The 23,697-nt window shown below is 45.1% G+C and overlaps 1 protein-coding gene across 1 annotated transcript in view; it reads right to left on the bottom strand.

Moving 5' to 3' along the window:
- The window catches only part of Fam155b (family with sequence similarity 155 member B), a 27,535-nt gene extending 3,875 nt beyond the window's left edge, over window positions 1-23,660 (bottom strand). The window contains exon 1 of the mRNA XM_008844374.3: window positions 22,582-23,660. Coding sequence (XP_008842596.1) covers window positions 22,582-23,442 — 861 coding nt within the window. The 5' untranslated portion in view covers window positions 23,443-23,660. The remainder of the gene's footprint in view (window positions 1-22,581) is intronic.
- Window positions 23,661-23,697: the final 37 nt, after the last annotated feature.

Genomic DNA, 23,697 nt, shown 5'->3' with positions numbered 1-23,697 from the left:
AACACTCATACACATAAAATAAAAATAATAAATAAAATATTTTTAAAAACTGTTGGCAAAAATCACAAAATTAATCCTATACCAGAGCAGAAGGAAGTTTACCAATTATTTTATCCAACTCTATCATTTTACACTTGGTTCAAAGTGGTATGCTGACTTGTCTGAGGCTACCCCTATGTAATGAGGCAAACCCCAGTTCCATTCAACTTGGCAAACATTTCCTTGGCTGATGGTGCTAAGTGTCTAAATTCAAGAAAGGGATAGAGAGAATAAGCCATGCTCCACCTCATTAGGGTATTGTGTGGACCAAATTATATGGCACGTATGAAAATGTTTTGTAAACGCTAAAGGGCAATACAAATGTGAAGGGTTATTTTTAATAAACACTGGATCTGCCTTACCAGGCACCACATGTGTCTTTGAGCTCTACTTAATCCAGGCTCTGTCCTTTTGGCTTCAGCCCTGGTACAGAGCAGGTGTCACAGATGCTATGTTGCTTTTGGAATCTTTGTATTTTAACTTCATTGGTATACTTTCCTTCTCTGATCTGGTCCCCTGCCTGCCCCAGGCCCTGGAACCCAGTGAGAAAGGTCACCTGCTCCATACCTTGTCTCGCATCAAGTCCAGGGGCTCTCAACAGCAAAACTTGTGTCATTTTAGAGCAGATAATTGTTTGTTGTGGAGGTTGTGCTGTGCACTGTAGGATACTGAGCAGTATCCCTAGCCTCTACTCACTAGATATCAGTAGCAATGTCCCCTTCTTCCACCCTGTGACAATGAAAAGAATTTCTCCAGCCAGTCAAATGTTCCAGGGGTGGGCAGCCACACCTTTGTGCAGGCCACCATCACCTCTCATCTGGATGACAGATGCTTCTGACCTCCATGTTTCGCTCATTCCAATCTTGTACATGAGAATGAGCATGGACTCCAACTGCCATCAGATTATGTTACTCCCTTGCTTCAAGCTCTTAGGTGCATTTAGATTAAAACCCAAATGCACAGACTGCAAAGCCCTGCACAACTCTGCCCATCTCTGCCCAACCTCATTTTCTAACTCTCTTCAGGCTCATCATGCTACAGAAACAGACTTTCTCTCCTTTTCTTGAATAGGCCGTGCTTCTTCCTTCCTTGTGGCCTTGGCACATGCTGCTCCCCTGGCCTGGAATGCTCTCCTCCTCACCTTTGGCATAGATGGGTCCTTCTCATCTTTCAGGTCTCAGCTTAAATGTCACTTCTGAAGAGAGTGTCTTTTACCACTCTCATCAGAGGATGCCACCCTATTTATTTTCTCTTAACTGTTTCTTCACCACAAGTATGGCTTTGTCTTTCAACTCCACTAAACTGTGAGCTGCATGTAAGACAAACAGGTTTATCTATTAACCACTGTGCATTCAGCACAATATACATTTAAAAATCTGATGACTGAATGAACAGGATGATTAAATGAGGACAATTTCCCTCTCTGTTGGAAATTCAAGTCTCATGGGCAGACACAAGGAACTTGAATCTATGGCACATGATTTATTCCATAGGAAAGGCACAACCATGGTTCATTATAGTGAAGTTAGTAGTAAGCTGAAAAAGATTTTGGTGAGGTGACAAAGTAGAAATTGTCTGCTGGGGGTGTGGTTCAGTTAGTAGAGGGCTTGCATACCATGAACAAGCTCTGGGTTAAACCCCCAGCACAGCATGAACTAAGTGTGATGGTGCATACTTATAATCCCACCCCATGGTCAATCCTTAACACTGAAATAAATTGGGTGTGGCAGTGTATTTGGGTGTGGTGGCAGGAAAATCAAGAGTTTAAGGTCATCCTAGGCTACACAGTAAGTTTGATGCTAGCCTGGGCTACAAAAGCCCATCTTAAAAAATAAAAGGTTGAGATTCAACTCAAAGTAGGATTTTTATAACTAGGCTATACCAATGAGGCAATAGGATGAGGCAACACTTTAAACAAAGGGATGGAGATGACCAAATACACATGGACCAAGAACAGAATGATTTCACATGAATGGCATGGAAAGGGGACTAAGCTCTTGTTCATGGACATTTGAATTCCTTCTAAGTTGTCACCATGATAAACAAAGCTCCACTGAATATCTTTACACACATTAATGCACACATATCTTCAATTTTATTTATATACATTCCTAAAGATGAAACCACTAGGATGAAAGGTATCCTCAAAAGAATGAGAAGGGAGTCAAAGCAGGGTAAAAAAGAACAGACAAAGATAAAAGGCAGGGTAAGAGACAGCTGTAGGTTGGGAAAAGGGCAGTAAGAGAGGGGCCTAAGGGGTAAGAGGAAATGGCAGTGGTACACGGTAGCAAAAAAGAAGTGTAATAGAGAGGGTAATAAAAAGTAGAGGTGTGCAGGGTAAGAAATGGTAGTAATCATGGCGGGTTAGGGAAACAGGTTCAGAAGAAAGAACAGGGAGCAGGAAGGTACACATGAGGTTAAGGAGTAAGAGTGAGGTAGAGGTGAGAGAAGGGTAAAAAAGAGCTGGAAGCTAAGATCAGGTAGAGAGGCAGAAGAGGAGGGTAAGATGGGGGTGAGGAGGACTGCTGAGAGAAGAGGGAAGGACAGGAGTAAAAAAGATATGAGCAAGAGAGTACAGGGTGGAATAAGAACAAAGGTAAATGAGCTAGATCAACGTGTGAAAAGAGGAAAAAAAGATTAGGAGAAAAGAAGCGGAACTGTGGCAGGAAAGAAAGCAATATCCCCAAAGCAAAAGCCCCAGAACCTGGGAACCCCCTCCATCTTCTGGGACCCAAAGAGCTAAGATGTGTCTCTGTCCACAGCCACAGACCCCATCTGCAGTCTGGACCAAGAGCCCACTTGACTTTCACCCCAAACCCTGTGTAATCAGCGTCCACTCTGTGTCCATAGGTGGGGTCAGGGTTCAGAGGGCCCTGCGAGAGTCTCCCTTAGCTCTTGTAGTCCAGTGTTCCTGCTTCTAGATGGGGAGTTCCCAGTGGCATTCCTGCCCTCCTCTCAGGCAATTCCAATTAGCCCAGTAAGAGACTATAGAGTCTGGGCACTCCTCTCATCTGCTCCAGGAAGAGAGAGGGAGGTGGGGGTGGGGGACAGGAGAAGGTGGCCTGACAGTGGGAGTGTGGCCTTTATCCTTAATTAGCTGACCCCCCCTCAGTCCCCACACCCCCAGTCAGAGTCACCATGGCAACAAGTGGGTGAGCAGATTGCCTGGGGAGGACACCAGGCCTGTGGGTGGTGAGGCAGGAACAGGCAAGGAGCTAATGAGGGGAATGGAGAAAGAAGAGTCACAGTGAACTCAGAGGTAATCTACCTCCTAGGCCCCACAGCTGGCCAGCTGAGCCACTATTAGCCCATATGATTTAAGTTGGCCTGGGGTCCTTCCCAAGGTCTGACTCAGTGCTACCACCTGGCAATAAGCCCACCTTAGACTTTGAAGCCCTGTTCCCAAGACCAGCCTCTAGACATAGCCCTGTCGCATGAATGTGATGCCTGTGCCAGGGGACTGGTTGGTTTGGCCTGTTACAGGAGACCTGGGCATTACTATAGGAAGATGGGAAATGGCTAGAAGGGCTCGCTGCAGGTGGGGATTGCAGGAAGAGTAGGAAATGTCTTAGAACCAGTAAAAGGCTTCTAGCCCTATCAGAAAAGGCTTCTCCATTACGCCTTGTCCTCTGAGCTGAACCATCCTAGATCCTTGAGGTAGCAGGGGTGGGGAACAGGGAATTGATGGGAAGCCTTGACCTAGCAGCACCCTCCTTTCCCTACCTCAGTAGGGCCACTGCTGGTCTTAATCAAGTTCTGGCTGCTACAGCCCAGTTGCTATGGGAACTGGGAGGGGAAGGAAGCAGGGAGTAACTAGAGGGAACACCAATTAACCCAAAAAGGAAGCTAGGAAGGCTGTACCACTCCTCCTCTCAGCTGGGCAGCACAACTATCCACAAATGGGAGAGACGAGATAAAGGGGATCCCCACCCCTCCTGGGCTCTGCAGTTGTCAGTTTAGGGTGGAGTGGAAGGAACCAGCCAGCCTTACCCTCAGCTCAGTGGCTTGTAGCCCTGGCCAGGGCATTTTAGTCCTACATTCCTCTGGAAAGAAATGCCTGACTTCATAGAAGGCTATGTAAATGCACACCATCACACTCGGAAGCCAGTACTCAGGACCAGAGGGTTTAGAGAGAGGAGGCAATGCACAGTTCCTTGGTTTGGGGCTAGAAATCCCTCTAGGGTTCTTTCCAACCAGGAAGTAAGCAGCCTCCTTCCAGATTTTAAACTTGCTTCCCTCCTGAGGGTCTGTTTCTCCACCGGAATCCTCCCTATAGACCCTTTCTTCATGGCTGCTTGTCTTCTTAATGTACCCATGGGACCCCTGGTCAGGAGCTGCAGCTGCAGTGCTTGTGGAAGCAAAGAAGCAATGCGGGCTGAGCTTGGGACAAAATTTACTGTCTGCAAAAGCTACAGTACACAAGTTACCAACCTAACCCCAGATTTTACCCATGGAGAAACTGAGGCCTAGACAACTGGAGGGTCTTGACTGAGTCAGAGACATCTGAGAAATCAACCAAAAGCCAGAAAGGTGCCCTGACTACTAACCTGATACCTCCTTGCCAAGCATCCATCAGCAAACCTCAAATTATGTGAAGGACTCCATTGGGCAGGGGGAAAAGGCAAGTGTTCCTTTTCTATTCTGGACTCCCACAGAGTTGGATTCAAACAGAGTAAGGTCAGTATCAGACCATGGATCTGGAAATAGCAGTAGTCCATTGAGATTGGGAAAGTCAGAATGAGATTAAAGGCATTACAGGGCAAATCCAGGTGGAGACAGGGCTTTACTTAAGAGGCTATAAAAATAAGCAACAGCCGTCCTGCTTGTTAGAATGACAATCATGAGTCCAAGTGGCTTGGTCTGGCCTGAAAAGAAGGCGAGGGAGATGGCTAAGGAAGTGAGTGATAACCTAAAGCTAGCCTACTTTCAGAAGGTTCTAATACCTTTAAGCCTCTTAGACTATCTGCTCAAAGGCTGGATGTGCCCAGCATGGCCAAGGGTGGCCTAGTGGAGAGGTGGTATCCATAATTCATGGACAGTTCTGAAGGGGCTCAGATGATCCATGTCAATTAGGTGAGCAGAGGAAGGAAGTTCATAACTGCTCCAGAATAGAAAAGGTTGTGAGAGTCATCATGCCATTGTACTATCTGCTATTGGAATTTCTACCCCAACATTACAGTAAAGTGCCACCTGGCTTCTGATCATAAATCTTGTCATAGAAAGCTCATTCTCTCTTAGGGTATTCCATATCTTCAGGTAACTCTAGTGGTAATGAAGTTCTTCCGTCTTTGGAGCTGAAGTAATGCCTCCCTGTGACTTCATGCATGCTTCTCACTAGCTCTTCTGGGGCCATATAGAAGAGTCACCTTTCTGTCCCTCAGACCAACCCACAGGTATCTGTAGACTTCTCTGAATCTAGTCTCCTCAGTCATTTGTTCATGCAATGAACACACCCCAAACACTTGAGTACCTGGCACCATGCTGGGAGCTATAGATAATACAAATGAATAGAATATGATTCCTGTCTTACAAATGTCACATGATCGCTCTCTTAAGTGAATGCTAGCATTGAATTATCATATATTTGTGTTTCAATTGAAAACACATAGAGATCAGGAAACTAGCAAATGGCCATGGGGGGCTTTCTGGGAGGGGAGATAGAATGGAGTAATATAAAGGAAGAAAGAGGAATAAGGGTTAAACATGGTGGAGAATGGGAGGGCAGGGCAGAGGAGGGAGTGGGGGGAATCAACTACCACTAAAGACATTTAGAAATAGTCATATGGAAACCTACCACTATAGAAACTTCTTAAGGTATATACATACACAATATGAAATGAAATTAAAAGGAGTTACCCTATACCAGGGGGATACTGCCCCTACCAGACACCACAGACTAGCAAATAAAAAGCCCAATGGCAGGAATGGACTCTGTCTTTTGAAGCTGTTAATTGGGGGTTCCATAGACCCCCAAGCAATACTGGCCCATTGCCTCTGCTCTTGGTTACCCACCAGAATTTGATGGTAAGACCTTACTGGTGAAGACACTGCACATATGAACTGCAGAACAAACAAGGAGAAATGCAGCTGGTATTGACTTCAAAGTCTTCATAGTGCTGGCAGATGCTATACATGCTACCTGAAAACGAATCGTCAACCTTGCTCAGCTGTGAATCATGCAAGCTACAATAACAACTGGCCTGGCAAGATATGACCACTGGTACAATAGTGGCATGAATGCCAACCAGTTTCTCCTTGGATTTAATGATCCACTTCACACCATAGAGCCCATACCTGACACTGATCTCAAACTTAGGAACCTGTGGCTAGACAGGTCACATGCCATAGAGGAGAGCCTATTTCTATTCTGCTAAGTGGGCATAGTATTAAACCCACTACTAATGATTTATTGTTACACACATAGATGCATCTCTCACCAGAGCTTTCTTATACAGTAGATGGTGATTAACATAGAGGCCCACAAATGGCCAGCATACATAGAATAAGAGGCTGAAGACTGCTTATCCCCAAATAGGACATCTATATTAAACTTCTGCTCCCAAGGCTCAGGGAACATTGTGGAAGAGGGGGCAGAAAGATTGTAAGACCCAGAAGTGGTGGCTGAACACAAGGAAACAGAGTTCTTCAGATAGCTGGGCAGTTAGATACTCATGTGAACTCACAAGAACTGTGGCAACATGCACAAGACCCATGTAAACTCAAGCAAGACAAAAATCCTAGCACAGAGGTGGGTAAGTGGGTAAGAAGCCTCAACCCTAGCTGAGAAACTACTGGGAACTGATAGATTCTGGGAGAGGAAGAGTTGCTTTTCTTTAAGGGTGTGACACTAAGTAGGTTAACCAGACTCCAGCAGTTAGAAGTACACCGAAGGACATTGGCAGACACAAATTTGAATGGAAGGCTTTAAAAAATATATTTGGTAGAGTACACGAATTTGGGAGTGTGGTACAGATAGTAGAAGAGTTTAAATATGATCAAAACACACTGTATGAAATTCTAAAAAATTCAATTAAAAAATTAATTAATTAAAAAGATATAATTCCTGTCTTGAGCAAAGGAAACAACCAAGAGAATCGATCCATATAAGGTGCTGTGATAAGTAGTGTGTACATGGTACCATGGTAGCATAAAGGGAGGAATGTTCAACTGTATCTTGAAGCTGAAGGACAGAAAAGCATCTACATGTGAGAGAGGCTTGAGTTAGGACTTGAAAAAAAAGAAAGAAGCTCTGTAGGTGAAGTGGAGAGGGAACAAAATATGGTTCAGGCAAAGGAATCAGCAGGTATAATGACCTGGAAGTAGGAAATAATTCTAGGTTCAGACAATGTAGTGAAATGTAGTGAGTTTAGCATAAGCAGAAGATGCAAGTGGGGGCTTATGATGGACCATGAGGCTGCACAGGAAGGAGATGGCCATATCAACATGCTTTGGATGTTGAGGAGGAACTAGGATTCTTCCTATAGGGAATGGAGAGCTTTTAATAGGCTATAAATAACTGCTTATGTGAATATTGTTTATGTCTAGCCTGGTGATGCAGGTCTGTAATTCCTGATACTTGGTAGGCTGAGGCAGGAGTTATCATAAGTTTGAGCCAGTCTGGGCAACTTAGTGTGACCCTGTCTTAGAAAGTAAAAAAGGTTGTTTATCACTTTTGTAACTAACTTTTCAGACTTTTGTCCACAAGTGTGGAGGTTGGAATGTAAACATTAATACTGGAAGCAGGGAGACAGCTAGGTGATTATTGCAACTGTCTGAATGAGACATGCTGAGGACCTCAACTAAGGCAGTAGCAGCAGAATCTAAAAACAGAGTACAGAAGTAAGTGTTGAAATAATATGAAGGCACATAAATGATAAATATATTTTACGAGGGTAGGAACTGTGCTTCCTAACACTGGGGCTAGCAATGGTATATTAACAAATATATACTGAATTAATGAATTTAGAAATACAGTACTTAGGTTTTTGTGGGACTTCTTGTTTCAAAATAGTTATGGGAAAGACCAAATACAATTTAAATTTTTTCTGAAAAACATTGGAAGGAGTGGATGTGAGAAAATACATTAATGAAGTGAAACCAAGATGACCACTTACATTGTGCAGAATGAGGGAGGTAAATGCGTCTAGAATAACTACCAGAATTCTAGCTTGGGTGGTGGAATGAATAACAGTTTCATTTTATTGCTCTAGCTTGTTGTTATTGTTATTATTTAGAGATAGTCTTATGTAGATCAGGCTGGCCTCAAACTCACTATGTAGCCAAAGCTGGCCTTGAAATCTTCCTGATAATGTTCCCTCCACTTCCCAACTGCTAGGATCAAAGATATATCTCACCACACCTGGTTAGTTTCATTTATTAAGGAAAAAATAGGGAGAAGGGTATAGCTGAGAATGAAGATGAAGTCAACTTTGGGTCATGATTGACTTTGAGATAAATGTGGGTCATCTAGGTAGAAATGTCAAGGAAGCAACTGGATATAATAGTCTGAGTTCTGAAGAAGGGTCTGAATGGGAGGGTCTGCACATGGCAGGAATCCTAGCACTTGAGAGGCAGGAGGAGGATTGTTGTAAGTTTAAGGATAGCCTCGTCTACATGGTGAGTTCCAGGCCAGCTAGGGCTCTACAGTGAGACCTACTTCAGAAGAAAACAACTTGGGAGGTTAAGGCGGGAGGATCAGGAGTTCAAGGCCGTGCTTGGCTACCTAGTGACTTCAAGGCCAGCCTGGGATACATGAGGCTCTGTCTCAAAAATATTGACTAATTAAAAAAAAAAACAATTCCCAAAACAAGAGAAAATGAAGGTCTAGATAAAGGGTCTAGACAAAGTTTCAAAGTCATGGGGGGCACTAAGGAGTTAGTCAAGGGAACATAGTAGGAGTATGTTTTCCTCTTTGAACTCAGACATGGTCATATGATTTACATAGTCAATCAAGTATGAGTTGAAGAGATAAACCAATTCTGAGGAGACCATTTTAAGGGCTGACATATGATTCACCATATTTTCTTTCCTCTGCTTCTGACAGTGGAAGCAGAGTTGAGATAGAGGACTCCTCTACCCTAAGAATAGTGACTATCATGAAGACATGCCTCATTCCTGCTGACCTGTTTTAGACATGTATCATAGCAAGAACTAACCATCTGTTGTGTAAAGCCTCTGATATTTGGTGGTTACTTGTAACTGCAGCATAACCTAGCTTACTCTGACTGATAAACCAATATAGAAGCCAAGGGCATAGAGAAAGGACTCAACAGTGGATCCCCCAGGAAAACATTGACATTTAAGTACAGGTGGAGAGAGGAAATAAATAAGATAAAGATGGAGGAGTGCTATATGAGACTAGAGGAGAACTAGGAAGTGGAACTCAGTGGTGGGACAAAGCTCTGCTTTGAACCTCTGAAAGGATTAAAGAAGAAACAGAAGAGAATGGCATCCTGTCAATTAAGAGAGGAGAGAATTTCAAAGACTGGGGAGTGGTAAGACAGTTTCTTCATGATGGAGAACAGTTTCAGTGGAGTAGCAGAGGCAGAAACCAGACTATGTAAAACTGAAAAGGGAATGCGAGGGGAGAAAAATAGAGACAATGATGTATAAACAACTCTTCAGAAGTCAAATATCCTCATGTTTTTCAACTATTTTCAGTGTGTAGTTCACATTCACAAAAGCCTGCTTGTCTGCAAATGAACACAGTGCTCTGATAGGGTTTATTGATACAAAGTGATATAGGAGTAGCAGTCCTCTTGTCCTAGAAACTGTTTCTGTTAATGTAGCCTGAGATATCATTTGCTCTCTGGGGGGCTGTATCCTACTCTGCTGATAACTCATTGCAGATGGAGAGGGGGAGGCCTGCCTGAAGTGTGGGACCAAAAAGATGGCCTAATTCAAAGTCCCAGCATAGAGTCTAAGCTTTCTAATGAGACCTCTGCATAAATTAAGCACCCCTAATACTTTAGGCTCTTTGAGGACAAAGGTTATATCATCTTACTTAGATGTGCATTCTTTTCAAGGCCTCACAGGGAGTTGGTATACAAGTGGAAGAATACATACACATGAAGGTGTTACCAAGTACTTGAAAATCAAGCTCCCAGCAACTAGCCAAGATTGGAACAAAGTGAAGAACTCCACAAAAGATAAACAATAAAAATAATGGGTTATGAATGTGTCTTCGTTGGAATTTTAAGCTAATGAGGAAATTTGGGCTATGTTAGCAAAATAGCAAAGAAAACAAAACTAAAAGAGAGGCAATTATTTACTCCAGGAAAACAAGTTGACCAAGGAGTTAAATGTAATTATGCTAGACTATATGATATAACTTTAAACAATTTTAAATTAACAATGTAAGTAATTTCTACTGTGAAAACCAGAAACTGTGATATGCTAATACTGGATATATGAAGGGAAGGGAAGCATGTGTGCACATATGGTGCTACTGGTAGTAAGGAAGCTAAATTCTCTTCTAATCAGATAAAAAAGTCAATAGATACTTAGAACAGAAAAAAAGAAACAGCATATTGATGTGCCATTTATAAATGTGAAGTAAATATCAGCAAAAAAGTCAGGAGAATTAGAAGTATTTAACTCTTTAGTGTGAGCTCAAGGGTGAAACATAAGTCTATTGTTTCAATGATAAGCATTGATACCTATACATATTATTCAAAAGACGTATAAGCTACAATGATAAATATGACATATACACACAAATATGTATGTATATGTGATGTACTTTTGTCTATTATATGTGTATATACACACAGAAAAATCAAGTAGCAGTAATATTGGCACAATATTTAAGAATATGGTGGCAAAATTAGAACAATCAACTAAGAGAGTTTTAAAAAGCAAAATCAGGGGCAATGGGAGACATACACATATACACATCTATATGTGTAGCTTGAGCATGACTTTGAAAATTATGAACACATATTACTTTAATAAAATGAGAAATAAATGGAAACAAACTAATCTGTAGTCAAGAGCCTCCAAACAACAAAGCAAAATACCCAAGACTTAATCTGACCAGCCTTGCCAGATTCAACCCACATGGCACCAGAGCCTATGCCCTGGATCACCTACCTAATCCATCACCAGTGTCTGGACTATGGGTTTGAGCCAGTTGCACTTAACAAGCTAAAAGAGCAAAGAAGGAGTCCTACAGACAGAGGAACTAAATGGGAGGGGGCCTGCTTTGGGGGCTTCTATGCACAATAGTTGCACAAATCACCGCAGGAAAGGCGGTAGTTTGACAGTGGTAAATACAGCTTCCTCTGAGGTGCACATACTCCTCCTCCAAGCACACCTATTTTGCAGAAAGCCTTCTCCAGCCATTAGCACAGATGACTGTGAAACCAGTTCCCTGCCCCTGCCTCATGGCCCTTCTCCAGGTAAATGACAGACTGAGAAGAACAGAGACCTGATCAAAGGTGGCTACAGCTATTATCTGGATTGGGGTACTTTTTTCTCCCTCTCCTCCTCTTCCCTCACCCACCTTTGTGCACTTACTAAAATTTCTCCAATTGTTTTCTAGCTTCCAGTGCACCCCCACCCCAGACACTTCACCTCCTGTTCAAACACCACCTTTCTCTACTCCTCAGAAGCCCACCTCAGTGTGGTGAATTTCAATTGGGTATTAAGCAATCATTTGGACTAAACACATCTAATTAAGATGAGAATAATAGCTATCATTTATTAAGTGCTTACTATATGCCAGGCTCTATTCTAAGCGCCTGATCCTGACATTTATTAACTCATTGATTCCCCATAATCACCCCCTGAGGTAGAGACAGATCTTTACAGATAAAGACAGAAAGGACCAAAGAGTTTAAACAACTTATCCAAGGCCCAGAGCCAATGATAACAACGGTAGTTAGCATTTCTTAAGCACTTTCCACTATGAAGAGACACTGTGCTTGCAAGAGATTAGCATGATTTATGTCCTTTAAACCTCATAATGACCCTATTTCTTAGTTTTGAAGGTGAAGAAAGTAAGGTTCCAAGAGACATTTAAGAAAACATTGAGGGCTGGTGACTCATCTCAGTGGGTAAGGCACTTGCCTCCAAGCCTGATGACCTGAGTTCAATCGCCAGGATCCACATGGTGGAAGAACAGAACTGACTTCTGTATTGTCTTCTTACCTCTCTATATATATGCATGGCATGTTCAACCCCCCCATACACACAAATAAATATAATGTTAAATGTATACAAGAATTCATTGGATGTCTCAACGACTATTCTACAGAGAAGGCAGATTTCAAAGTAGATTCTGAAGTCAGGCTTACCTGTATTTCAGTGCCAAAGCTCTTATATAGCAACCATTCTGCCCTGAGGATGGTCCCTTCAATTCACCACAACTATCAAACTCTGTTACTCAAATTTCTTTTTAGTTTAATTTCAGGCTACTTTGAGGAGAGATTTCTAGGCCTGGATAGAGGAGAATGACTTTCCAAAATCAATCTACCCATTCCATTTCCCAAAGGACTAAGGTTTCCTCTGGAAGTACATGTGGGAGGAAGAACACTTGGATATTAGGGACTACAAATGATCATTTCCACTCCCCTACCAAAGCACTCCTTTCAGGCTGGAGATTGGAGTTCAATGGTACAGCACTTGCCTGGCCACTGCAAGGGCAAAAGTTTGTGCCCTGACACTGAGAACCAATAAACCAACAAGGAGCAAAGCAAGCTACCAAAACACTCCTTTCCCCTTTCCTCTATACACACACACATACACACACACACACACACACACACACACACACACACACACACACACACAGGGGGAGAGAGAGAGAGAGAGAGAGAGAGAGAGAGAGAGAGAGAGAGCACTTTTCTTCTTCCACACCCACCAGAGTCTAAAACTCTAATCTTTGATAATTACTGCTGGAATGGAAGCTCTTTCTAGTAGAAATGCTTTACTACCACTAGGACATGAGTTCTCCTGTCCCAAGTCCTATAATCTGGGGATTTCTGGACTAGCCTTACCCTCAAGGACTCCAGTGCCAGAGACCAATCCTTTGAAAAAGTTGTGGCAGCTACCCACCCCACAAAATTTCCCCTTCTCTACAGTTTTTGCCACAAACATTCTTCATCAAGAAGCCTTTGCTCCAACAGATGGAGAATTAGTCAAAGCAGGGTTCTGATGTTGCCTCTGCCAATAACTAGCTGTGTGAACTTGGACACAGCACCAAAAAGGAGGCTCGGCCACTAATTTGTTATATGACTATGAGCCAAGTACTTTCCTTCCCTGGGCTTCAACTTGTATCTAAGAAGATGGTTGCTAAGTAAGCAGCATGGGTGGTGGGAAAACAAGGTCAAATATCTTTAAACTCAGACTGCTATCAAAATCCCAGATGTGCTCTTACAAGTAATAAAACCTCAGGCAAGTTGCTTGACCTCCCTGATCCACACTTTCCTGATTGACAAACTGTCTCAGGTAGTAAAAGGAAACTATCCTTACCTTTCTGTAAATGATCCCTGCAAAACAAAACTAGAAAGCTTTACCCATAGGCACACTAGCGCAGACTGGATAGTATTGCTCTCTGCCGACATGCAAATCCCTGGATTTGACCTGGATTCAAATCCCAGCTTCAACTCTATTAGTTGGATGATCTAAAGTCATTTGACTTCTCTGAGATTGTCTTGTCCACTGCAAAATGGGAATAATATGCATACACTTCACAAGGCAGATGTAAAAATTAAATAACATAAGGATAAGACAAGACCAGGACAGTGCCTCTCTTTCTCAGTCTCTCCTTTCAGCTCTAAGTTCCAAATAACAAATTTTGCAAATCCGCCAGTAACATGATCATAAAAAGGCTAATATCATTAATACATATGAAGGGGGTCATACCAATTTATGAGAGATGCAGAAAACATGAACTAATAATTCACAAACAGGCAATACAAATGGCCTACAAACAAGAAAAACAGATATCTGACCAAAGGAATGCCAAGGAAAAGCTAATGCTAAGCTATTTTTCAAGTAAATTAGCCTCACATTTTTGTTGAGGGTAAAAACTAGAACAATCTAGTAATTTGAAAGAGACATAATGACGTATGTCAATAGCATTAAAAAGGTTAACACTCCGATTCTGTAAATCTAGTTCCAAACTTCATTCTCCAGAATTAATGTTTATGTTTCCATTTGTATTCAAAACAAAAAAGTCATTTTGTGTAGATGTTTATGTAAGTCCAGAGAAAAGGAGAAAATATATACAAAATTGTTGACAGGACAGTGGGACTGGGAAAGAGCGAATAGGAGGATTATAAATGTTTTCTTTATAAACCTCTGTATTGTTAGATTTGATACAATGAGGATGCATCATTTTGTGATTTGAAAAATTCATCCAAGTAAAAGAATAAGGAAAAATGATTGAAATAGCATTAGTAGAAATCATAGATCTGACACAAATTTATGAACAAAGATATTCATCATAGGATTATGTATAGTGAAAAGTTGGTAGTAGTGGAATATCTAATAGTACATGATCTGTTGAATCAATTATGTAATAGTCATGTGACAGAATACTAATTACATGGACTGGTACTCAGAATACCAGTAAGGTAAAAAGATATACAGTCACGCCAAGATGGCTATTATTAAAAGAATGCAGAAAATAGCAAATGTTAGCAAAGCTGTAGAGAGATTTGAACCCTCATGCACTGCTGGTATGTATGTAAAACAGTGCAGAATGTAAAAGGGAAAATGGAATTTAAAATGGTACAACAGCTATAAAAAACCAGGAGGCAATTTCTCAAAAAGCTAAGCATAAGCTGAACACAATGGCACATGCCTGTAATCCCAGCACTCCAGAGGCTAAGGCAGGAGGACCATGAGTTCCAGGAAAGTCCAGGCTACAAAACAAGAACCTGTCATAAAAAACCCACAAATAAATAAAATTAAGCATAGAATTATGATCAGCAATTCCACTCCTGAATATATCCACAAGAATAGAAAGCAAGAGCTTTACAAAATATTGGTAGATCAGTGTCCATGGCAACATTATTCACAATACCCAAAATGGTAGAAATGGCCCAAATGTCTACCAAGAAATGAATAAACAAAATGTGACATAAACAGACAATGGAGTATTATTCAGCCATAAAAAGGAATAAAATGTGATAGATGTTAAAGTATTGATAAACCTCAACAGCATCACAGTAAATAAAATAAGCCACACAAAAGGGCAAATAATATTATGATTTCACTTAAATATGATTATCTAGAACAGTCAAGTAAAAAGAGACTGAAAGTAGATTGCTGATTACCAGGGAATAGGGAAAGGGGAAAATGAAGAGTTATTGTTTAACAGGTAAAGAATTTCTATTTGGAAGGATGAAACTGCTTTAGAAATATTGTATATTGTATAATGATGCTATACAACATTGGAATGAAAGTATACCCAATACCACTGAATTATACACTTGAAATGGTATTTTCTGTTATGCTTCTAATTTCCAAAGTTCTCAAATGATTGAGGAAAAAGATATTTTACAAAGATTCTGAATCTATAATTATGAAGGACTGATTTGGCTGGAACAGACATATTCACCTCCCAAGAATCACCTGGGTAGCCATGCCACCTGCTTACAACCCTATAAGACAGGAAACACTGGGAACATTCATACCACCACAAGCCCTTCTCTCAGGCAGAATGTTATGGGTTGGATCTTCCTTTCTCTTTCCCAGGAACTGACAAGGCTGGGGGGCTCACCAAAATCCTGGCATGGGAACTGGGCATCCAAATTCCAAGGCCAGGCCTCTGCCGGCTGTGAGGTGACAGCTCTCACTGCATTTGTTTTCCCTTTCCACTCTACCAGTGTATGCTGGGGGTGGGGCTTAGGCCTGCATTAGTCCTGTTTAAGGTACCTTTTCCTCTCCTGTTCTGAATGATACTTCTACTAGATTGGAGCTGAGAAAACAACAGAAATACCTTCTCCCCAGGCAAGTGGAGCTCAGCTCTTCTTTGCTAAGCCTGCAGAAAAGGAAGCAACAAACCTTCCCTTATTCCCAGCCTCCTGTCACTGTCTCAGGAGGATACCTCAGTGATTGTCACTGGATCTTAAGGACAAGAGATGGGGATCTTGAACAAAGAGGATGCAAGTGAATCCTCACTCTGAATCTGAGCCACTCCAGAGGGTCCCCTAAGCTTCCAGCTGGGCATTGCCTCTGACAGCTGGCAGATGAGATTTACATCTTCTTTATACATCTGTGCACTGAGAAAGAACAGCCAGGTTTGTATCCCAGCATCCCAGCGTTTATGCAGTTTGGGGATGTCATTTCCTCTCACTGAGCCTCAGTTGTCTCATTTGTAAAATGGGGATAATGATGGTGCTTGCCTAGTAGGATCATTGTCAAGATTGAGTTCATGGACATATGGAACACCCCCCACATACATACACACACCTCCTAGGTAGTCAAAGGCTTATAATTTTCTTTTTGCCTTTGTTTTTCTTAGCCCATTCTTCTTTGGAGCCAGCTGGACTCATCTTTTGGCCCAGAGACTTGTGGCTCAGATTCCAGAGATGTTTCCAGAATCTATTTGAGCAAGAGCTTTGGCTGTGGCAACCCCTGTCCCTCTGTAGTAATACCTTCTCTCCCCAGGTCCAGCCCACTTCATGCCCTTGTTCACCCTTCTAATTCCTACCTGGTTCAAGGTCTCAGAAATTTAGGCTTCTCTGAAATGTCTCTTATGCCCAGGGACCAAAGGCTGATCTGACATGTGACTGATGGTTGTGAGAGGGCAGGTCACTTGCCTGCTCTGCAGAAGCAAACGAAAGGTAAACAGCCATGGAGGGTAGGGATAACAGAAAACTGCCCCAAGGGAAAAGTTAACCTAAGACAAACTCCTACACCTGACTTAGATGTGGGCCTATATCCCAACCACACACAGAAGAGTTGGATGAACCCATTCCCTGAGGTACTGATATCTACCTACAGAGGGCACCAGAACACACCCAATGACACGGAAGCACCCTTCCAGTGTTCTGATGTATTCAGAGATCCTTGGCGCTCCTTTGATCTAGACCTCACCCACTATTTTACCTTTTCTCCCCACCCCCACCTCCATCATGTTCAGCGGACACTTCCAGTCAGAACATGATATTAGGTGGGAGGTTGCTGGGCTCTCTTTACCACCACCACGCCCAATCTTCAGGAGATAACAGTACATCCTTCCTGGAGGTTCCCGTTGCTATGGTGACTATAGTAGTCAGGCCACCAGTCTGTGGGAAGGATAGGAAGTGGCCATGAAGATTGGGGGGATGTGTGTCTATGTGTGTGTGTGTCTATGTATCTGATTGTATGTGTGTGTGTATGTATATGTATGTGTACTCATGCAAATGTCTATTCTAAGTGGGGTGGAAAAAACGGGGTAAAGGAGGAGAAAGAGATCAGAGAGGGAGAGGAGGAGGGCGGGAGATAGAAGAGAGGCTCAGAAGATGAAAGCAAGGCAGAGAGAGAGATGGAGATGAGGGAGGTGAAACAAGTGGGACGTGAGGGACACAAGGGGTGAGGGGACATGGAGGTGTCGAGGGCAACAAGTGTGGTAGCAAGTAGGTGAGGTGGGGAAGGAACAACAGGGTATGGGATCTTCTGTAAAGACTGGGGGGGGTGTGCTGGGAGGTGAGAGGTGGGGGAAGTGGCATAGGAGGAGCCAACTGTTAGTGAGGAGCAGAGTGAACCTGAACTAAAGTATCAGGGTGGGGTGAAGGTAAGTTTTGGAAGAAGCAAAGGTGTGTAGCTATACAGATAAGGGTGAAAGTGAGGAGTGGGATATGGTTTGGGAAGGGCCTAAAGTGTTAAAAGACTGGCCAGGTTATGCTCATTGGTATAAGGATGGGAGTGTTGAGCATGGGCTAAAATGTGGGGAGAACATGGAGACTGGAGTGGGGGGGTTCAGGATGGAGGCCAGGGGTCTAGAGAGATATGTTTCAACATGTGACCACTTTGCCACTCCCAGCCTTAATCCACTGTGCCCTTCTAGCTATAAGCACTGCCTCATCTCTGTTCCTGCTCTTGGATTTCAGGTTCCTGCCCCTTCCTAGAACACTACACTTACAGTACTTAGTGATAAGGATATGAGCTGCTATAGATCTGGAGGCCCCTCCCCCAGGGCCAGGTTCCCAGGAGGCTGCTTATTGACTGTTTCCCTCTTCCTCGGCCTCCAAACAGGGGGCAGGGTACTCTTTCTGGCTTCAAAAGTCCTGGGCCAGGGAGTATGCCTGGGGCACAAAAACCACTATCCATCTTGAGGCGCCTGCCCCTTTGCCCAGCGCTCTGAGCTCCCTGCTCTTAGCACCCTTTATACCCAGTGTTAGCTCCAGAGTCCTGCTTGGCAGGAAAGCTGTGGCAGGTGGGAGGAGAGAAAGCGGTGAGGCAGAAACAGCTGCCAGCCGGAGAGGAGGAAGAGCAGGGCCCCAGTGCGTATGGGCAGAAGGCGGGGTGCTGGCTCTGGCAGCCCCCCACCATCTCTGTGTGGGGGTGTTAAGGCACAACATCCTTCCCTAGTCCTTCCCAACCAATGCTGCCGATCAGGATGCTGGCTCTGCTTATGAGACTAACCTCTGGACTGAAACAGACCTCAGAGGTCAACTGATTCAATCTTCCCCCTCCACCACCACCACCAAAATCTGGTTCTAGAGCCACCACCATAGCATTTCCACCCAGCAGTCCACTTGTATTAGCCCAGCTATTTCCTGGGAACAGGAACATACCTCCTCAAAGCCAATCTGCTCCTTCTTTGGAAGGAAAAACTGGAGGGAGAGCCTCTGATGTACCTAGATACTGTAGATTTCTCATTAATACAGAATTCATAAGGCTGTTCTGATGAATGAGTCCCATTTTACAGATAAGAAAAGTGAGGCTCAGAAAGTTGAAGTCCGTAGGCTCAAGGTCACACTAGTAAGAAGTAAAAAGCTAGATTTGAACGTAGGACTTTCTATGAAGTACCTCTGGGGCATGCTTCTTTTGTACAAGGACAACTCTTCTGAGGTGTAAAGTCTGAGGCCATATTTTCCTGAGTCTCTTCTTCTGCAAGTCAAACTCCTTTAACTCTTCCCAGAGAACTTGGGTTCCAGTCTCCTTCTCAGCTCTAGTCAATATGAGCCCCAATATCAAACATGCATGCTGTTAGGTGGTTGTTGGCTAGGCTGGAGTAGACCAGCACTATGCAATCCTTCCTAGCACTAACCTTGATCAATACAGTCAATGGCTATCTGCTAAGAGAATGGACAATCCCTCTTCTTGACCCTCTAGCCCCTTTTCGAGGAATAGGTGAGAGAAGAAGCCAGAGTTCACTTCCATGTCCTCACTCTCCTCTGCCTGAATGTTGTGAACAGAGAGGAGAGAGGCAATCCGAAGCAGGTGCATGGCAGGATCGGAAGGAGGAGGAGCTTGAAGGGAGTATGTAATGATAACTCTGGGCAGGGCCAAGAGAGAGCTAGAGGTGAAAGTGGGCTTCACATGGAGTTAAGGGAGGGATGAGGCATGGCCCTAGGAGCAGGGAGAGGCCAAGATGGGGATGGACATCAGCCTGGGTTAGCTACATCGACTTGCTGTGCCTGTGTGAGAGGAAGTCAGTCGCACATTAAGGAAATGTTGCAGCTGGTACTAAATTGGGAGGTGTCACAGGAGGCAGTGAGGACAGGTATGATTCCTGGGGCCCTGTGTGGCCCAAAACAGGGCAGACATCTCAGAGGCAGAGAATAGGGTTTCTAGGGCCACACAGGAAGGATGTGACAGGCACTTGGAATAGGGACTCTAGGTATAGGGGGTCACCTGGTTGTAGAACCAGGCTTCAGGCTTGTTTTCTACAAGTAGAAGAAGCCTCCTCATCTTGGTCTGGGACTGTGAATTGTTATTTAAGAGGATTCTGGGTGTAGGATATCATCTCCCGGTGCTTCCATTTGGGATGGGGGCTAGAAAGAAGGGCTGAGTCACGCAGTAGGGTTGGTAGGGGTAAAGAAGGCCTGTGAGGAGGATGGGGGTGAGTGGTTGAGGAGACAGGGGCCTATAGGAAGGAGGGGAGTAGAACTGTCTTTCTCTTTCATGCCATCATACAGCTGAATTAGAGTCCATGGGTTTGGGCCTCAGTTGAAGAAGAAAGCTTTAGAAGAGGGGGAAAGCACAGGAAGAGAGCTAAGGAGCTGGCATGGCACTTCTGCCAGCACAAGAAGCTGCAAGAGAGTGGGGTGGGGTTCCTTTGCTCCTGGAGAGAAACAAAGAGACAAAAGCGGGAGTGGGGAGGCTCTTGGGGAACTTGATGTCATGGCAAAAGCATGGGCTTAGTAGTATGATAACACATAGTTTGAAGTCCTGGAACTCCTGATCATTGGCTGAGTGGCCTTAAGGCAAGCTGCGTGATCCCTTGGTACCTCAGTTTCCTCATCTGTAAAATGGAGGTAATGGTGCTAGAATTACCAACCATCCTGGGCAGTTGTGCTTTTATAACATATATGGACAGGCTTGAAATCCCTAAACCATCTATGCCAGATGTTAAATTCTTATCACTAAATACTACCAACTAAGCTTTTCCACTTAAATCTGGCAAAACACTCAGGATGTGGGCAGAACAAGGATATCTTTTTCCTGTTTATAAATGAGGAAATGAAAGCTTAGAGGAAGTGAAGTGATTTGCGCAAGGTCAAACTGCTAACAAGTCCTAGAGGTAATAAGACCTCCTGAATCAGAGGTCTTAAAACAAGCTGCTTTATATCAGCAATCAGTGTGAGGGATTATAATTTAATATGGGATCAAAAGGAACTTGAAGTCAAGTAGAACATGAAGAAAACCCCATGGGAAAGTTGTGGAATGGTTTTCATTCTGGAGATTGAGGGGGAAAAAAATAAGAGTTGTAGCTGTGGGGTTGGAGGGCCATAAAAGATGGGCATCTTTATTCTGTTTGCTAGGGGACATGTCCCTCTTCTCTCACTGAGGGTATGTATCTGTAGCAGACATTTAGGGTAAGTGTCTGTCTCTATATGACAAAATGTGTCTTTCTTCATGTGACTGTACTTCCGCCTGCTGTCTCTGACACCAAAGGGAGATGTTATGTGACATGGTGCCTGCTTCTATGGCACTATTTATAAAAGTGATAACCTCTCTGTAGCTCTGTATGACTTTGTTGGGGTGTTGGTGGTATATGGCGTGGGTGTGTGCATGTGTGTATGTGTGTGTGTATGTGTGTATCTGTCTGTACACCTTTAAGAAGTGGAATATCTCATTTGGTAGTGTGAGTGAGGCAGTGAGTCAGCTGAGGCTGAGGGAGGCGGGAGGATACTGCTAGGTTATGAGAATAGGAAAAGGGAAAAGGAGAAAGTGAAGTCAGGACGAAGGAGCTACCCTTCTTCCCCAGTCCTCTGCCCCAATCCCTAAGGAGCCCACAAAGAACATCAAAACCTTACAGAGGTCCACAGGGGCCATGCTGGATGGAAAGAGGCACTTTCTGTTCCTCAGCAGAGCCCTGAATAGGGAGCCGATATAGAGCTAGGAGGCAACAGTCTCATTCTCCAGTTTGTGTCCCCCTCCCCAGCTTGAGAACCTGTGAAGCCCTGATTCCACCTGGTATTCTAGTCACTTGACCTTTTGACCTTGCTGTTCCTTTCCTCCCCAAAGCAAGCCACCTGGCCAGGGAGGAAGAACAGGGTAGTAGCATCAGGCCTCAATTGTTTACAACCCCACCCACCTACTGTCCAGAATAACCCTGCTGAGGGTCAAGAAATTTCTCAACCCTCACTTCTTCCCTAGGAAGGCCCCTTCTGCAGTTGCCCTGCTTCTTATTTCCTCCTGATGCCTGTCCCTAGCAGCCAGAAAGCCAGTTTTTCCTCTATCACCACCCTGGAGCCCTGGGATTTTTCTAATGCACCAACCTTTGGTGGCCCTTCAACAAGCTGGTAAGCCCTGTTACCAGAGCCTTTCTTTGTCAGAGGGAAGGAGCCTACAGGTTCTCTTCTTGGGAGAAGACAGGCATTCCTGGGTTCCACCTGCCTAGGATCTGGCCAGACACCTCAGGTCATATAAGGTCAACAGTGTGGTGTACCCCATCATAAAGTGAGGCCCCCTCCTTTCACCCATTGGCAGGAGCCAAAGGGTGAGGATTAGGTTGCCAAATATTCTTCCTCCTCCTTTTGCCCCCCCCCCAACCTCCCCTACAGTTAGTGCCAGAGCTTTCAATTCTAGCCCAGGAGGGGGGTGCACGGCTGGCTGGGGGATGTAGACTGGGGAGCACAAACGCTTCTACTACCACTTTGCCAGCCCAGTGCCCCCTCCCTCCTCATGCAGGGGCAGAGCACCAGGAAGCTCCAGTCTTACATGTCCAAACCCTAAATTCATAGAAGTTGGCCGACATGAATCCCTGTGGTCCTTTCTCTGGAGAGGGGTTCAGGGTGGCATTCCCAATACTACACCGGGAATGGTGGGAGTGGTGGGGTGGGTAGGGAGAGAGGGAGACCTTTTTTTCTTCCCACTGCCATCTATATCTCTGCCTCCACCCAGGCAGCAGCTGTGGCCTGGGCCGCCAGTCCCTACCTTACAGCCTTTCGTGCAGGACCGGATTGAGTACTCTTCTGCCTGTAAGTATTTATGTAGCACGAGGTCAAACTCGTCATATTTTTCCTGAGCATGTCGGTCCAGCCGCTGGTACGCCTCAATGCAGTTGCTACAAGCCTCCCAGGTCCCGGAGCCTGGGCTGGCCACTACCGCCAGCAGATCCCCCAGCAGGGTGTCCAGACTGCAGTCCAGGCTGTCGGGGCGGTCCATGCCAAGCAGCAAGTCCCAGACCGTGTAGGTGTCGCAAAACGAGAGAGTAAAGTTCCGAAAGTGGCCTTTGAGCAAGTTCTTTTTGGCGGAGGGGAACTCGACGGGGACACGGGAAGGGGAGTCAGGGGGCCGCAGAGGGGGAGCCGGGGTGGTCGGTTCGAAAAGTCTCTGTAAAGATTCCAATTTGGTGCAAGCTGCGTCCAGCCCTGTGGGCTCTGGGACGCCGCCGCAGACCGGCCCGGGGCCGGCGGCGGGGGCGGCTTTGGTCAGGTTGCTGTATGGAGGGCCGCAGGTGCCCGGGGGCGCGCCGGGGTCAGCCGGCGAAGGCGGCGGCAGCGGCTGCACCGCGCGGGGTGGCACCGGCTGCCGCTCGCGACCGGCCCCCCAGAGCGGCCGCATGGCGCTGCTCAGCTCCCTGGCCCGGGGCCGGGCGCCCGCACACAGCCACAGATGGTCAGCGAGCAGCACGGTGAAGAAGAGCAGGGACGCCAGGGACAGTCGCCATCGCTGCGCCCGTTCGGAGTCGGCGCAAGGTTTGTCGCTCGGCCTGGGAGCCCAGCAGCAGCAGCAGCAGCAGATAGTCAGCGCGGCGGCGTCTTTCCCGGGCCACATCCAAGCGCCCCTGAACATATTTCAGGGGGGTCCGGGCTGGAGGGAGTAGGCAGGTGCGAGGCCGGACGGCCGTCTCGGGTGGACGGGCTGCGCACCGCTCCGCGCTCCTCGGCGCCGTCCAGGCTTTACCTCGGGGGTCGCATGGCTAGGCAGGCTGGCCGGCCCGGGGCCCCGCTCAGGCCGGAGTCGCGGGGCGTTCTCGGGCCGTCCCCGCGCCCCTCCCGCGCTCCCTCGCTGGCCTGCTAGGCGCAGCTGGGCGTCCGGGCAGGGGGC

This window comes from Nannospalax galili, unplaced genomic scaffold, assembly GCF_000622305.1.
Source record: "Nannospalax galili isolate Female #2095 unplaced genomic scaffold, S.galili_v1.0 scaffold280, whole genome shotgun sequence".
In the NCBI taxonomy this organism is placed as follows: domain Eukaryota; kingdom Metazoa; phylum Chordata; class Mammalia; order Rodentia; family Spalacidae; genus Nannospalax; species Nannospalax galili.
This window is presented reverse-complemented; position numbering and strand designations above follow the sequence as displayed.